This window comes from Festucalex cinctus, chromosome 18 (genome assembly GCF_051991245.1).
Source record: "Festucalex cinctus isolate MCC-2025b chromosome 18, RoL_Fcin_1.0, whole genome shotgun sequence".
In the NCBI taxonomy this organism is placed as follows: domain Eukaryota; kingdom Metazoa; phylum Chordata; class Actinopteri; order Syngnathiformes; family Syngnathidae; genus Festucalex; species Festucalex cinctus.
The window spans coordinates 14,168,163-14,183,315 of record NC_135428.1 but is presented as its reverse complement, the minus strand read 5'-3'; the positions used below and the strand labels follow the sequence as shown (position 1 = coordinate 14,183,315).

Sequence of the window (15,153 nt, the reverse complement as noted above, 5' to 3'; positions counted from 1 at the left end):
CCACAAAGATTGCCAATGTTTTGCTTTGTGCCTTTTGTTTTAGCAAAGATGAGTTAAGTTTTGAGCATGGTCAAAAATTTAACTCTTCCAAATGGTTATAATGGCATCTAGTAGGGATGCACGATAATCCTATTTTCAACTGATACCAATAAACCAACAATTTAGACGTGCCGATATCGATAACCGAAAAGTAAGTCGATAATTGTTTGCAAAATTAACTTGAATACAAATATGCTTTTGAGTCATACTATCAGTCTAACAAATACATTGAAACATTGTATAAACTTTGCACAATGTTTCAGTGTATGTAAACCACCATGAAGCTGAATTTTATTGATATGAGCCACAACCACAACAGATGGACCAACATGGCATGTCTATAATTATTGCTGGATTTCTTTATTATCTGGTTTATCTGTATGAAATCAAATTGCCGATAATTATCAGCAGATTTCTCTATGATCTGTTTTATCTTTGATGTCAAATTGGTCGATAATTGCCGATAATTATCGGCCACTGATAATATCGTGCATCCCTAGCATCTACCTCTTTACTGATTGCTCAAGCCGGTAGTTATAAGGTTAAACCAGCAGGTAACAGTTTCTTTCAAAGTGTACCAAGTCTAAAATAGACAACTTCCTCCCACTTGTGATGAAAGGAGCGCATGCTGTGATTCTGAGGCTTTTTTTTTTTTTTTTTTCCGCTTCTCACAATCATACCCTCCATCTGCTCTTCCAGATGATTCCGACTTTTTCCCACTTTGGTCCTCGCTTACTGTCCGTCTCGATTACCTTCCGCCGCCCACGTTCTCCAACAAAAACGTGTGCGCATTAGCTAAGAACTTTTTTTCTCCTTCCTTTCTCCTTGCCTTGTTTTCTCAAGGTTCTTACCGAGCGAGCTACAAAAGCCCCCAGAGGAACACGACGGGGTCGACGTGTGCTGAAATTTTAATCAGGAGTAAAAAAAAATGCAGCCAGCGCAAAAAATCCCGTCTTTTTTTTTATTTTTTTTTTATTTATTTTTTTTAATTCTTCAGTATACATTTGCACAGATGGACTCTCTTTGCTTGTCTCGTCCTTGTGTGTGACTCACCCAATGTGTCCACCTCTGACAAGAGTGGAAGCAAAGCCAAACTGAAATGAACTGAATGCTTTTCCTTGATTTCTATTTATTATATTTTTTTCCCTCTGCTTCTTGGTTTCATTGAGAGTAAGCAAGACGGCGCCGAATAATGGCTGACACGCTCTGCCCTCATGCTACCAACATTAACAAACAATTCATGCCTCTGTGTGTGCGTGTCATGGTGACCCAGACAGAGTTGTCACAGCGTGAAAGGGGTTGCAGAAAAAAAGTCCATCATTGAAAGACATTTTGGGGCTATTTGTTGGTCCGCGGAATGGGTTTGAATTTCACAATTCACAATACCATTCCTGAAGAAATAATACTTCAGCTTTCCTATACAGCATGGTAGTTGAGTGGTTGGAACATCTGCCTCGCATTTCTGAGGTTCCAGGTTGGAATTTCCACTATGACCTGTGTGGGTTTTCTCCAGGTTCTCCATCTTCCTCCCACATTTCCAAAACATGTTTCGTAAGTTAATTGGTGACTGTCTAGATTGTCCACAGTTATTAATGTGAAGGGAAATGTCTGTTAGTTCATAATATGGGGTCTGCGATTGGTGTGCAGCGAGTCGCCTATATTCAGTGGGATGGATGGGTATCGAGTCCTGAGGCACCCCTGCCCCCCAATATGGTTTATATTGTAATTGCCTATTGATGACAAAAGATGGCAGCAAGGGTTAAATTAAATCAACTCGCGTAAAATTGTTTCCTTGGCACCAAAGTAATACTGTTATTACTGGTTTCCTTTTAATATTAAGATTTTGTTCTTGTAAGATTACATCCTTCTTGTCGTAACTATTATTATTATTATTATTATTATTGTTATTATTATTATTATTATTATTAGTTTTATTTTTTTTTAGTTTTTGTCCCCTGGCTTGAAGTTGCATTTGTTTGCTCGGAATTTTGCAACTGTATTTTTAAAAATGGAATATTGTGACTTTATTCCTAGACAGTAGTGCTACTTTCCCATTTAGACGGATTTTTGCAGCATTTTGTGGTATCTTAGAGCACAAAAAAGAGGTTAGGTTTTCAGCAAATGGCATGAGAGGTTTCACAGTTTAAAAAAAAAATACAATAGATTAGTTACATTTATAAAAAGCAAACCATGGTTATGCAAGGAAATCACTGTACATTACGGATATACAGACATTAAATTGAAATTGGATGGCTTGGACCTGCGGCGTAAACCAAACTTAATGTACCAGCTGGAATAATTCTGCTCAATCATTTATGTTAAGACCGTTTAACAAAATGCTATCCAATGAAAAATGTGCCAATAAAAATGTAACTGTGTGTAATCCACCTCAAGATGTATGACAGTGACCTATTCCAACACGCAATAACACCCTCCAAATATTAGAGCATATGTGACACTCTAGTTTGTTATTCTGTGCCAGTTGGGTTAATAATTCATGCTAATTCATGCCTGCTGGTCGCGCCATTTGTATTTAAAGCGTGGGGATAATTGACACTTCCTGTCAACTAATTATTCCCGCACTGATGCTGTGTGATCCCGTACGTCACATTGCAGTACGGCGTATGCGTGTGCGAGTCGTTTAGCACGTCGAGGTGACGGCGCGGGCGCCCTTTTTGCATGTCGAGCGGCTTGGGTGCTATGTACACAGAAGGCCCCGCGTCGTCGCCGCATTGGTATTCACCTCGCGAGCTTCGCCGAGCGTGAAATAGGAGAGTACACTTTTCTGCGGGTAAACTCTCAGTGGAGCAGCGAGCAGGCTGCTGCTGCCGGGGAAAAAAAATAATAAATCCTGCCACGGATACCGTCAGGCAAGAAAAGCTTGTTGTATAACTGAAAGTTTTCCTTGCTGTGGCCAGAAAGAAAGTAATTTATCGTAGGCTTGTCTGTGTTTACAATAAGAATGTTAGTCTTGAGAGTTGTGCCGTGGATGTAGCTCAACTTCCCTTAGACTCAGAGCTTAGACTGAATCAATAGCGCTCCTGCTGGTTGTGTCCGAGTAGTGTTTCACATAGCCTCCAGTGCTTCTCAACATGATTTTAATCAAACAGATCTGTTTTACAATCAACTATTCCAACACTCGATGGTTTCAACTGATTCCTAATCACCATGCGTTTGGGTTACCTGGCAAATTTTAGCACTCTCACAAAATAAATCTGCATTTACGAACAATCCACACTCTCAGAATGAGTCCTTTGCACTTTTGGATGTATTCTGTTTGTTGCCATTAGCATATAAAGCTCACTGTTATTTTTATGTTCTTATAATTACCCAGTTTTGCTGATGTTACTTTTTCTACAAAATAATACATTTTTTTATTTATTTATTTTTTTTATTTTTTATTTTTTAACCTTTTCCAGGGTGTTAGACTGCGGAAGGACAATCAAGTGGGAAGAAGTGGTCTTCAGAGGAAAGACTGGCACGACTACGAAGCAATCAAAAGGGATGCATCCAGATCTGGTGGGTCGGCTGACACAAAACGTCTAGCCACTGTTTGCTCCCGTAATGTAATTTATACATTGACTGGGAAATCCCACTTTTCTTATCAGCCGACTGTGTTTGATTGTTCCAGGTAACGGTGAGCAGGGGAAGCCGTTCCCCCTGTCGGACGCTGACCGTGTGGACCAGGCCTACAGGGAGAACGGCTTCAACATTTACGTCAGTGACCGGATCTCCCTCAATCGCTCCATCCCCGACATCCGACATCCCAAGTGAGTCGTAGTTTACTCTTCAGCCAAACGTTAAACCCACTACTAGCTCTAAATACATTATCTAGCTTTGTAGGTCTAAGGTTCACCGGCTAGCTTTCTAGGTACAGTATCATTGTCACGAGCTACATTATATAGCTAACTCATTTAATAACATGGTAATGAGCTAAATTTAGTAACTAACTTGCTAGCTATATATAGCTGTAACTATTAACTATTTAACAGCTATAACTATAAACTATTTAACCATTTAACTAATAAGCTTTAAGTGATTTACATTATTCGTTAATTACATTTCTACCAGAATTGTCAACTAAAGTTATGAATACTCTTTCATTCTTGAAGCTGTTAGTTGGTTTTATAGGGTGTGAAATGTCCACTGGCCAAAAAACAAACAGTTTTCAGTGTTTTTAGTTGTGTAGGACATAACAGTCAGAATAAATTGACATTTTTTACAGGAAAAATAATAAATTCTCTGGCTTTATGTTTTGTTGAATGGACGTGTGTGAATGTGTATATATATTTGAGTGTATATTTTTATGAGTGTGGGGGCCACAGAGGAGCGACAGGACTGCAGGTTTTTCAATGGCAGCCAAGACTGCAGCAGCAGGTTATCTCAAAGATTGGCACTCCATCAACCGCAGCGGTTGGGGAGGTGGGGTGGGGTGAGGCGGGGGTAGGGGGGGTGATCTCCAGGTGTCTTGAGTGGGATTGAAAATATTGCCGCAGAGTCTCTTTTCAGAAACGTGTGTGCGCTTGTGTGGCCAGTGGTGAGTCCACAAAGATCTAACTATGTAACTGACTATTTTTCTATTTATCTATTGGTTGAACTACCCCACTAACTAACTAGTTAGTAGACTTGTCTCTATGTCCAACTAGTTAGTGAACTATCTCACTGGCTAACTTGTCAATTAACTAATCTGTCTATCTGGCTCACTCGCTAACTACTGTAATATAACTATCACCAACTGTCTGTCTTTCTATCTAGTGTTGCCAGATGACTGTGACTCGATTGGTCGAACTGTAGTGGGCTGATCTGTATGTATATCTAACTACAAATCAGCTCACTAACTAATGAGCTTATGTCTGTCTCGCTAATTAGTTATTGATTGTCACCAACTACTTATCATAATAGCTTTGCAATCGACTTTCATTATCACCTGTCTATATCGCTGCCTGTCTCTCTCCCTCTCACTATCTAAATTTGAGAATAAATCTCTCTTCATATAAATCTTTGCTGCTGTGTTTTCTGAGTATGACAGCAGAGTGAAAGGTGTCTAATGGGAAGGCGTCACAGACCTCCCACAGGCATTCCTTCCTTCCTTCCTCTTGTCCTCCCTCGTTGAGTGAAACGATGCGGGGGGACATTGACGTGGAAGTAGACAGACGAGGAACCCCCCCCCCCCCCGAGATAATTATCGTCTGGGCAGACTCGTCAGTGGCAGCGAGGGCCATTAGATGTCCTTATTATAACGCCGTTAAGCTTCCCAGGCGGGCGTGTCAAGATGTGACATTAAAATATATATTACTGGCAAGGAGCGCAGAATGATCGCTTAAAGATTTTTTTCCTTCAGTTACAAGTAAGGTGATGTTACACAAGTGAGTTACGAGGAATGAAAATTGCTGTCGCATGACTGACATGTGGATCTGGAACTACTATATTTTGCTGTCATTTTGTAGTAGTTACAAGTCTGGACCTGTCTAATTTCAATGTGGTATTTTTTGGACTAAGTCACTCCGGAGTTTACGATCCTCTCTAAAAGTTTTGGAACGACAAGGTCAGTTCCTTTTGTTTTTGTTGTATACTGAAGACAGTTGGGTTTTTTGTTTGAGCCCACCCACTTTTCAAGTGAGCAAAACTATTGGAACAGACATGATTAAATTGACTTAAAATCATGGTGAATAAACTTGCAAGACCTGCATCAAACCTACAAATGTTTTTCCAGGCCTTTGCTGGAGCCTCTTTCAGTTCTTATTTGTTTCTGGGGGTTTCTCCCTTCAGTCTGCTTTTAAGGGGGTAAAATACATGGTCTATTGGGTTAAGGGCTGGTGATTGTGTAATTGTCTTGTTGCATGATGAAGCTTCTCCCATTTTGTTTGGATGCATTTTTCTTTAAGTTGCCGGATAAAATGGTTTTGTCGACTTCAGGATTTATTCTGCTGCTACCGTCATGAGTTCCATCATCAATAAAGACTAGTTAGTGAGCGTGTTCCTGAAGTGGTCATGCAAGTCCAATCCATGACATCACCTCAACCATGTTTCACATATGAGCTTGTATGTTTTGGAGTGTTTCTTTCTCCATACTTTGATTTTTCCATGACTTTAATCTTGGTCTCAGGGGAGATGGAAAGGCTATAGCTTCTAACGCATTTATCCAACCAACCAATCAACCCATTTCTATTTAATGACTAGCTATCATACATGCAGTACAATTAACTCATTCACTCGCAGCCATTTTCACTGAAGCAACCCCCTTTGGCCCGGCTGTTTCACTGGAGTTTGACTGATTCCTTTAAGGCCCACAGAATATTTTATTTTTTTTAATTTTTTAATTTTTATTATTATTATTATTATTATTATTATTATTATTATTATTATTATTTTATTTTTTAATTTTTTTTTCTATCGTGTTTAACTGTTTTCTTTTAGTGTTTAAATGTTTTTATTTGGTAGTTATTAAATTTTAAGCTCCAGTGTTTTCTCATGGGGGAGCCTCCACAGTGAGAGGGATGCTTGGTCTTCATCCATCTCACTGTGGATGAACTCCTCCTGGGTGCCTTTCCTTACAGGGTACTTCTGTGCCCCGCCATGTTGTGGTTTTCATGTGTTTGTTGGGTTTTGGGTGTGTCTGTGGGTACGATCATGGGGATGGGGGGGCTTTTTCTTTCTTTTATTTTATTGTATTATGGATGTCCAGCACTTTGAGTTGCATTTTAAATGTATGAAAGGTGCTATATAAATAAAGTTGATTGATTGATTGATTGTGTTCTATTGCTATAAAAACATGGAACCTACCAAAAGAAAGATTAGAGTCTCTTCTTTCATCAGGGAAAAAAAAAATACGTATATCTGTTTCCGTTTTGCAGCAATTAGCATTAGAATATAACTTGTTTCCTCATTATTCACAAATCTTTTTAAAACTGTGGGGAAAAAACAGATTTGTTGTAATAACAGCCCTGGTTGATCTCTTGTACTCTGCTGCCACCTGCTGGCCGTTTTTCTAATAACTACCATTGCTTCACCCGTTCTCTGCAGTTCAGAGGCTGCATCAAAGCCTTCGGTGTGGTCTAGCATTAAAAAAAAAAAAACTTAAATGTATAAATGCGTCTTTGGGAGCATGGTCATATTAAAAATAGAAGAACATTTTGGGAGCAAATGTGTTAAAAACCGATTCCACAGGGCCTTACTTTAATTATGTTTCTCATGAGAACAGAGTGTAAATGTCTGTTTGTGTTTAGCTGTAAACGAAAGCTGTACAGCGAGAAGTTGCCCAGCACCAGCATCATCATCCCATTCCACAACGAGGGATGGTCGTCACTGCTGAGGACCGTCCACAGCGTCCTCAACCGCTCGCCTCCGCAGCTCATCGCCGAGATCATTCTGGTGGACGACTTCAGCGACAAAGGTAAATTCAGCAAATAAGAAAAGCAAACGCAGACAATGTGCTGTGACATTCTGAAACACTATCACGACAAGTGACCTACATTTACAACCTAAATTCTAACATTTGGTCAACTGGTGGTAGTAAGAAGTGGATTAAGTCGGCACTGAATGCCCAGGTACGAAATGCACGGCTTGCAACTGCGATGCGCTAAGGGAAGCGATTGCAATTAAATGTGCTCGTGCAGTGACATATGTTTCCGCCCACGTCAGCGAGGAATCACATCTTGCGATGTTTCTACCCGAATATGAAGGTTTTCAGTAGCGATTCTCTCGCTCGCCTTCTTCACTCGCCTGCCCTCCCTCCCGCTAGCTTCCTCGCCTACGCTCGCCTGTGACTCAGCGCAACGCACGCAAACACTGGACGTCTCCTGTCACCTGGAAGCATTTCAGACAAACTCACTCAGCTTTGTCGCTGATCATTTTGTCATGTTAGCAGCTAATGAGGAATCTCATTTCTGTTAGTAATCAGCCAGAAGTCATCAGTATGTCAGTAATAACAGACCTCAAGCTTAGAACAACATAAAACCCTAATAGTCATAACAGCCTTTTAAGCGGTGTGGCCGAGTCCACTTAGAATTTTTTAATTTTTTTTAAACCATGTTATATAAGGTATTTTTGAAAGTCTTACAAAAATGTTTTTATCCTGTCTCACAGGCAAACACTAGTTTTGAGATTTTCTAAAGGCAAATTCACCTGTTGGCAGATTTATTTATTTTTAACCTCTGTTATTTTTCCTTTTTAGTCCTCTATCATTTGCTGTTTTTTTATGCTTAAGCTAAAACACTGTGTAATAAGTAATGCTTTGATAGCTTCATCTGGTCAGGCCATAGGAATGTCTAATCAAAAAGTAGAGGTTTACTTTATCTTTTTGCTTTTTTCTGCAAGGCAAAATAATTTATTTTCATTCACTTTTACTAAGTACAGTATGCATATATTTTTTCATATTTAGATTTGACAATATAGTACTTTTTATATTAAAAATATGGTAATGAGAAAAAATGTTTTAGGTGGCTGGAATGGATTAATGGTAGGGGTGTTAAAAAAAAAATCGATTCGGCAATATATCGCGATACTACAGCACGCAATTCTCGAATCGATTCAATAGGCAGCCAAATCGATTTTTTAACATCCATTTTTGATGGAAAAATATTCAACAAAACGTCTTAACTTTCACACCTTAAGCATGGAAGAATGTTATATTAATGGAACATTAAGCCTTAATATTTTATTTCAATGCTGTTCAAACATGAAAAATGTTACAACCTGTTTGTTAAATACAGTGGCTCACAGTTATAAAACTGTTTCAGATCAATAAATAATGCATTTTCATATAAATCTTACAGTGTACATGTATAAGTTTACTGAATGGTATTTTCTAAATTTGAGTAAAAAAAAAAATCGCAACAATCGACTTGTAAATTCATATCGGGATTAATCGGTATTGAATCGTGACCTATGAATTGTGATACGGATCGAATCGTCAGGTACTAGGCAATTCACACCCCTAATTAATGGCATTCTTTTTTTTCCCATGTAAGTGTGTCCCTATTTTTTCAAGGCCCCCCCCCCCCCCCCCTCCGTCTTAAAAAACAAAAAACAATGCATTCATAATGGCCTTCAATTACACAGGACTGCTCAGTCCCTATTCCCTGGGGTTCTAACTGTGTTATATAATCCTATGTGTACTGTACACCGGCTTCAAGAAAACAACAACAACAACAAAAAACTGTGCCAATTGATTCCAAATTGCAGAATTTTCTCAGAATCTATGGTGGTGTGCAATTTGGCAGCTCCCCAAATTGTAGATGGTGTGTGAATTGACCTCAAGGCAGGAATGGCGAGTGAAGGCCATGTGGAGGGGGGGAAACAAGTTGGATACGGCTAGAAATAGAGCAGCAGGAGCGGAATTGGGCGTTGAGAACAGCGCGAACCGCTAATCCGCCTTTCGACGAGATGCAGCCCGGAGACGACGAGTTCGGCTCGCTCTTCATTATCGGCTAATTGAATTTTGTGGGCCCGTGCAGGGAGCCTGTTCAAGATTCGTTCAACCTGCAGGAGGTTGGGGGCGGACGTTGGCCTACCCCAGCATCCTTTCAAGGTGAGCTGAGCTAATGGGCTCGTCTCTCCGCGGATTCCTCTGCTCGCCATCTGTCCTGCGCAGAGATGGAGACCGGTCCAGGGCTGGAGTTGATGAATTCTGACCCCGGTGGCAGTTAGAAAGCCAAACTGTGAAAACAAACACATGGACCGTTAAAACGCTCACCTGCTGTTAAGTTAAGCTCGTATTTTAGGTGAATAAAGCAACCATTTTATGAGAATTGAGACATCGCTTTACAGGGATAACGGTGTGGTCTTGCCAACATTTTGTAAGAATAAAGGCTTGGATTATAAGAGAATAAAATCTTACTTAGATTTTCTGATTTAAAGAAAAAAAGCTATACAATTAGAAGAATAGTTATTTAATCAAGTCGTAAATTTATGAGAATAAAGCTACAACTTAATGTGAATAAAGTTAAAATTTTATGAGATTCATTTTTAAAGCTACAATTTCACATGAACAAATTGAGAATTTAATAAGTCAAACACCAATTTAATAAATCAAAAAACACCAGTTTAACAAGACCAATCTCTCACTGAGTTTCCCCGCCCATGACTTGGCAACCCAACATAACATCAAAACCAGAAGCTAAGCAGAGCTGCAATGTTGTTGGATTCACCAGCTTCTGATAACGGCACAAACCTATTATATAACATACCGTGAGCTAGTTTCTTTTTCCGATTTAAAAGATACTTTTCAATGCCAAGCTGCTGTTGCTGTATCTTGTTTTAGCAACTGGTTTTTTTTCTCTCTCTCTCCCCTCATTTTGCTTATAATTGATGTGTATTTTGGAAACGAGAGCTGCTCTCCGGGGACACTTCATTAGCACCTGTTAAGTGTCCAAGCTTGTTAGAGGAAAGATGAGGATGGGATGCTGGATTTGGGTAGATGGCAGCATTGGGTCTCTTTTGAATGAGCTCACCGTGTATCAAAACAATGCGAAAACTTGTGAATATGGCAGAACTTTGGAAATTCAACCCTTACTTGTGATTGAGTTAAAAAAAAAAAAAAAAAAAAAAAAAAAAAAAAAGAATCTTTCATTTGGTAGTTTTTGTGTTTGCATAACCATAAAAGACAAAATTATGTGAACCTCAAAAGATTAGTCACAATGCTCTAAATTGGCTGGCACCAAAGGTTCTCTTATTTTTTTATTTTTTTATTTTTTTATTTTTTTTATTTTTTATTTTTTTTGAAATGTCTGGCATTGAAAACACTTGTTTGTCACAGAAAAATTAAGTTTTAGCGTAGGTGGTGGTAAGGTCTTCTTGGAAATGTTGTTTCATGTTTTTTTTGTTTTTTTTAGCACTGCTAATTGTGGATGTAACTGGCAGTCATCCAGCATAATGCACGCCATCCTAATAACAAAAAAACAATTACAAACGCACGCTTTAACTATGACACAACGGGGGATGGGGAAAAAAACAGACAGCAATGAGCAACGAGATGACAAAACGTCCGACTAGGGGGTATTTTATTAGGATTTAATGGCGTTCCCTGTTGAGCGAAAAAGGGCGCTTTTGTCAAGCATGCCCACCGAATCAATCGGGGAAATATGAGGAAAGAAGATGGATGCCGATTACGAGTTGTTTTAATACTAAGCACATGCGTCTTGCTCATTTATATCTGCTTAAGTGCTAACTACCACCATAAGTTACATTAATGAAAGCAGACATTCCTATACCCACAGAACTTCCTTTTTGCACATTATTAAGCAATGTAAGGTGTTGAAAATAACTTGAACTAATCTATTAACTTGGTTAGAACTGTCTGAGGAGTGTTGTAAAACTTTGCTTCGCCCTCACTCTGCATCAGTCCGAATGTTTTTTTGTTTTTTTTAGGCAATAACAACAGGTGAAAATAGTTCGGTTAGATATTGAGTAAGCCAGTCCATTACTTGGCTGTTTTGTGCAATATTATGTATTATTTGATGATTTTTTTTTTCTTTTCTTTTTTTTCTTTTTTTTTTTTTTGGTCGGATTTTCAACATGTTTTGTTTGTTTTTTAAATCACAAAAAATTTATCAAAGGCTGTCCAAATAAATCAATTTCGCCTTTTAGCATAATTAAAATCAGCTTTTTCTTAATTTCAAGCTGCTGGCCCCCCCAACCTCCTCCTTTTCACTCACACATTGCAAACACGCTGGCCCTCTCGGCAATGACTCCCTCAAGGACTAATGCACCCTATGGGGCGGGGCTGTTAGTATAATTTTGCAGTGTTTGTCAGCCACACGACACGGAGGGAGGCAGGGGATGGGCGTGCTGTGATGTAGCGACAACGGCAACGTCAGCAGTGCCGTGTAAACAGTGACTAACAGTGACTCTGCTCTTGCCACAGTGAAGCCACTTGATTTTCTCCTTTTTCCTAATGCTGCACTTCAGTTTGCCTCTCAGTAGCCATAACGCACGCTCCTCCGGCCGGCTATATTGCATATTTTAAGTTTGAATTTTTTGTGGGGTTTTATAGCATACAGGCAAGGCCAAATTTATGGTTTATTAAATTTTTATAATTTAGTAATTACTATTCTAAGTCATTTCCTTTCTCTCGTCTATGGTTTAACATTTCTTGTTAGCTTAGAAGTTTGTTCCAATAAGTTTAAATGTGTATAAATCATGTAAAAGTGAAGATTTTTATTATGGTCTCTGCTGCGGATTTTCACCCTACATTTTTTACCTCGGCGTGGATGGCCGAAAAGATGCATCTGTTGATTTTTGATTGAATCAGATGACGTGTGGATGGCCAAATAGCTTTAGCCAGAGCCATGGGTAATATACCCTGAAATTGTCCTCTCCTTTCATCAGACTGCTGCTTTCATCATGTTACGTGGTGACTGCAGAGCACGTGTGCAGCATCTTTTCTCGTAGGCTCTTAAAGCTGTGTGTATTCCATGTGAAAGGGGGAAAGTATCAGGAGGAGGAGGAGGGGGAGAGATCTTAAAATTCCCTCCAGACTGGCTTATATCATCACAGACTCTCCCTCGGCATTTTTTTTCCTTTTTTTTTTAAATGATACTTGCAGAAAAGCAGCTTCAAAATGTTCCCCGCTTGGCAGCCTGCGATAAATAAATAAAGTGCAGTATGTGCGGCATATTTTGGAGGAATAAATTAGCAGCTTGGCTCTTTGGTGATGCGCCAGTAGGCCTTTGCGGGAAGTAATCCAGCAGGTTGACAAGGAAAAGTGCACCGCTGCTTTAATGGATTCCGCTGGAAATGGAGGCTAATTGAATCGCCCACTGAAAGGAATCGGCACCTCTGTTGTTAGTCCAACGAAAAGACGGTTTGGGGATCAATGTAGATTATGCAATAGCAAAAGATGCAACAGATTGAATATTTGAGGCCTATTGCTCAGCCATCCTCACTTAGTTTTTACTGGCCTTAGATTAACAATAATTTGACATGAAATTGGAGCATCATAACAGGATGCACAAAAAAAAAGCCTCAAAGAGGACCCATACCCCAAATTGAACACGAAGACGGCCATTTTGAGGAAAATTTTTGACAAACTCCTACATTGGAATTGGCCCAAATGAGTTCCAATCAACTTGAAAGTTGGAAAAAAATAACCCCTTAACACCATTTTACAGAAGCCTATTATAACAGGATGCAAGAGAAAATTTCAAGTCAAGTCCACCTGCACTACACAGACGGTGACGCTAAATTCCTCAGAGGTACTGCTGCTTTTGGTCCGTATCCATACGTTCCAGGAGACAACCAGAAAAACATGCAAAATAACACAGCATTTCATCTACAGTGGTGTCAAGCTGAATTCCTCGAGGGCCGCAGCCCTACAGGTTTTCGAGGCCTCCCATTTTCAACACAGCTGATTCATATTTAAGCTCATCAGAAAGCTCTGCAGGAGCCTGATAATTATCCTGATCCTTGAATCAGGTGCGTTGGAGTAGAGAAGCCTAGAAAACATGCAGTGCTCTGGCCCTCGAGGACCGGATCTCAACACGTGATCTAATACATAAATGAGCGTTTAAAATAGTCTACATACCTGACCCAAGTGGCTACGGTGTCCGAGACCTGGTCATGTCCCAAACACTACACTCTTAATAAAGACTAATGCGTTTCCTGACGTGGGCCCGCTCTCAATTAGCATGATTTACAGCTTTGCCGATTGTCTGGAAACCAGTGAAGCCATATCGCAATTTATTCCGGGCAAATTAACCATAAATAATTAGACGCTGTCACCTTTCCGTCGTGTTGTCCCCCGATGTTGTGAACCTGTAATGAAGCGCTTGCCGCTTCCTCCAACCTCGCTTGTCAGGGAGAAGGTTACACGAGATTCAGCCCGTGGATGCCTAATGTTGAGCCCAAATCGATTTCCTAATGGTTTGCCGCTAATGGGCTGACCTATGGCCGTGTTATGAAGGTGACGGCTGGCTTTTTTTCCACCTCGGGGTGGCATCAGCTCTCAGGAGTCATTGCATTTTTCCGGCAGACTCATTTGTTTGGAACATAGCATAACAAATGACACCATTATACCATGATATTGAGGGCATAACTTTCAGGCGTTGGGGGCTTATGTCAGGTAGAGAATCCCAAATAGGACCTTTTAGGATTAAGTAGCCAAGGCTTGTTTGTTCTTGCTTGGTGGTGCGCCTCTTTTGAGGTTTACATTTTCTTGTGAACCCAGAAAAGTCACAGGCCCAGAACTCTTCCTGTAAGATTATGGCCGTGGTTCTCAAGCTCGGTCTTCGAGTACCCCTATCCAGCCTGTTTTCCATGTCTTCCTCAGACAAACCAGGTGTTTCAAACGATCAGCTAATGAGCAAGCTCGGCATGAAGCCTGATAACGATCTTCAGCTGTGTTGGCTGAAGGAGACATGGAAAACAGGCTGGATAGGGGTACTCGAGGACCAGGGTTGAGAACCACTGGCGTACAGTAATAGTAGTAATCATCCCAAGTTTTTGGAAACGTCAGCCCCCGAAGCCAGTTTCACTTAGTATCATGAAATTTGGTAGGCATCTCAATCTTGAGCAGACACACAAATAAGTCTTGAAAACTACTGCCCAACCTCACAGGTCGTTCATGTTGTCTGGAGATCCTTCTGAGACGAACCAGTCCTAGAGATTTTGTCCGATAATGCATGGAAATGTTCCAATTTTGAACATTCTCAGACTTTTGCAATCTTAGCAATGACATCAAATTGTCGGCCTGCGGGATGTTATGTTGGCTATGTGGACACGCACGGTTTGGCACTCTCCTGTCTTTGCTGGATTCTGTGCAAAAGGCAAATAATAGTTGTGTTACTACTTTTTTACAATTTCTCTGAATCTCTGAAAAGCGGGATGTTTGGGGTCAGATTTTATGTGCTTTTTACAATGGATAAAGTGCGCTGCCATTGACGTCATCTAATTATCTGATTGGGTGATGCCTTTGTCTGATGGCCATTTCATTTTTTCAGATTTTATCGACCCCTATAAAATGTGCCACATTAAACTGATACGTATGGCTTTAGGGAAAAGATATAAGGTATTAAAAAGCTACTGAAGCGAAACTAAAAGATGGGTCAAGTGAGAGAAGGCTTGGAAGACGTCGCTGGAGGTTTTGTTAGTATTGGCTGGTCCCGCTGTCCGTGGGGA

The 15,153-nt window shown here is 40.1% G+C and overlaps 1 protein-coding gene across 1 annotated transcript in view; it reads left to right on the top strand.

The window, feature by feature from the left end:
* The window catches only part of galnt10 (UDP-N-acetyl-alpha-D-galactosamine:polypeptide N-acetylgalactosaminyltransferase 10 (GalNAc-T10)), a 46,058-nt gene that overhangs the window by 16,810 nt on the left and 14,095 nt on the right, over positions 1–15,153 (top strand). The window contains exons 2-4 of the mRNA XM_077504112.1: positions 3,459–3,558; positions 3,671–3,809; positions 7,266–7,432. Coding sequence (XP_077360238.1) covers positions 3,459–3,558; positions 3,671–3,809; positions 7,266–7,432 — 406 coding nt within the window. The remainder of the gene's footprint in view (positions 1–3,458; positions 3,559–3,670; positions 3,810–7,265; positions 7,433–15,153) is intronic.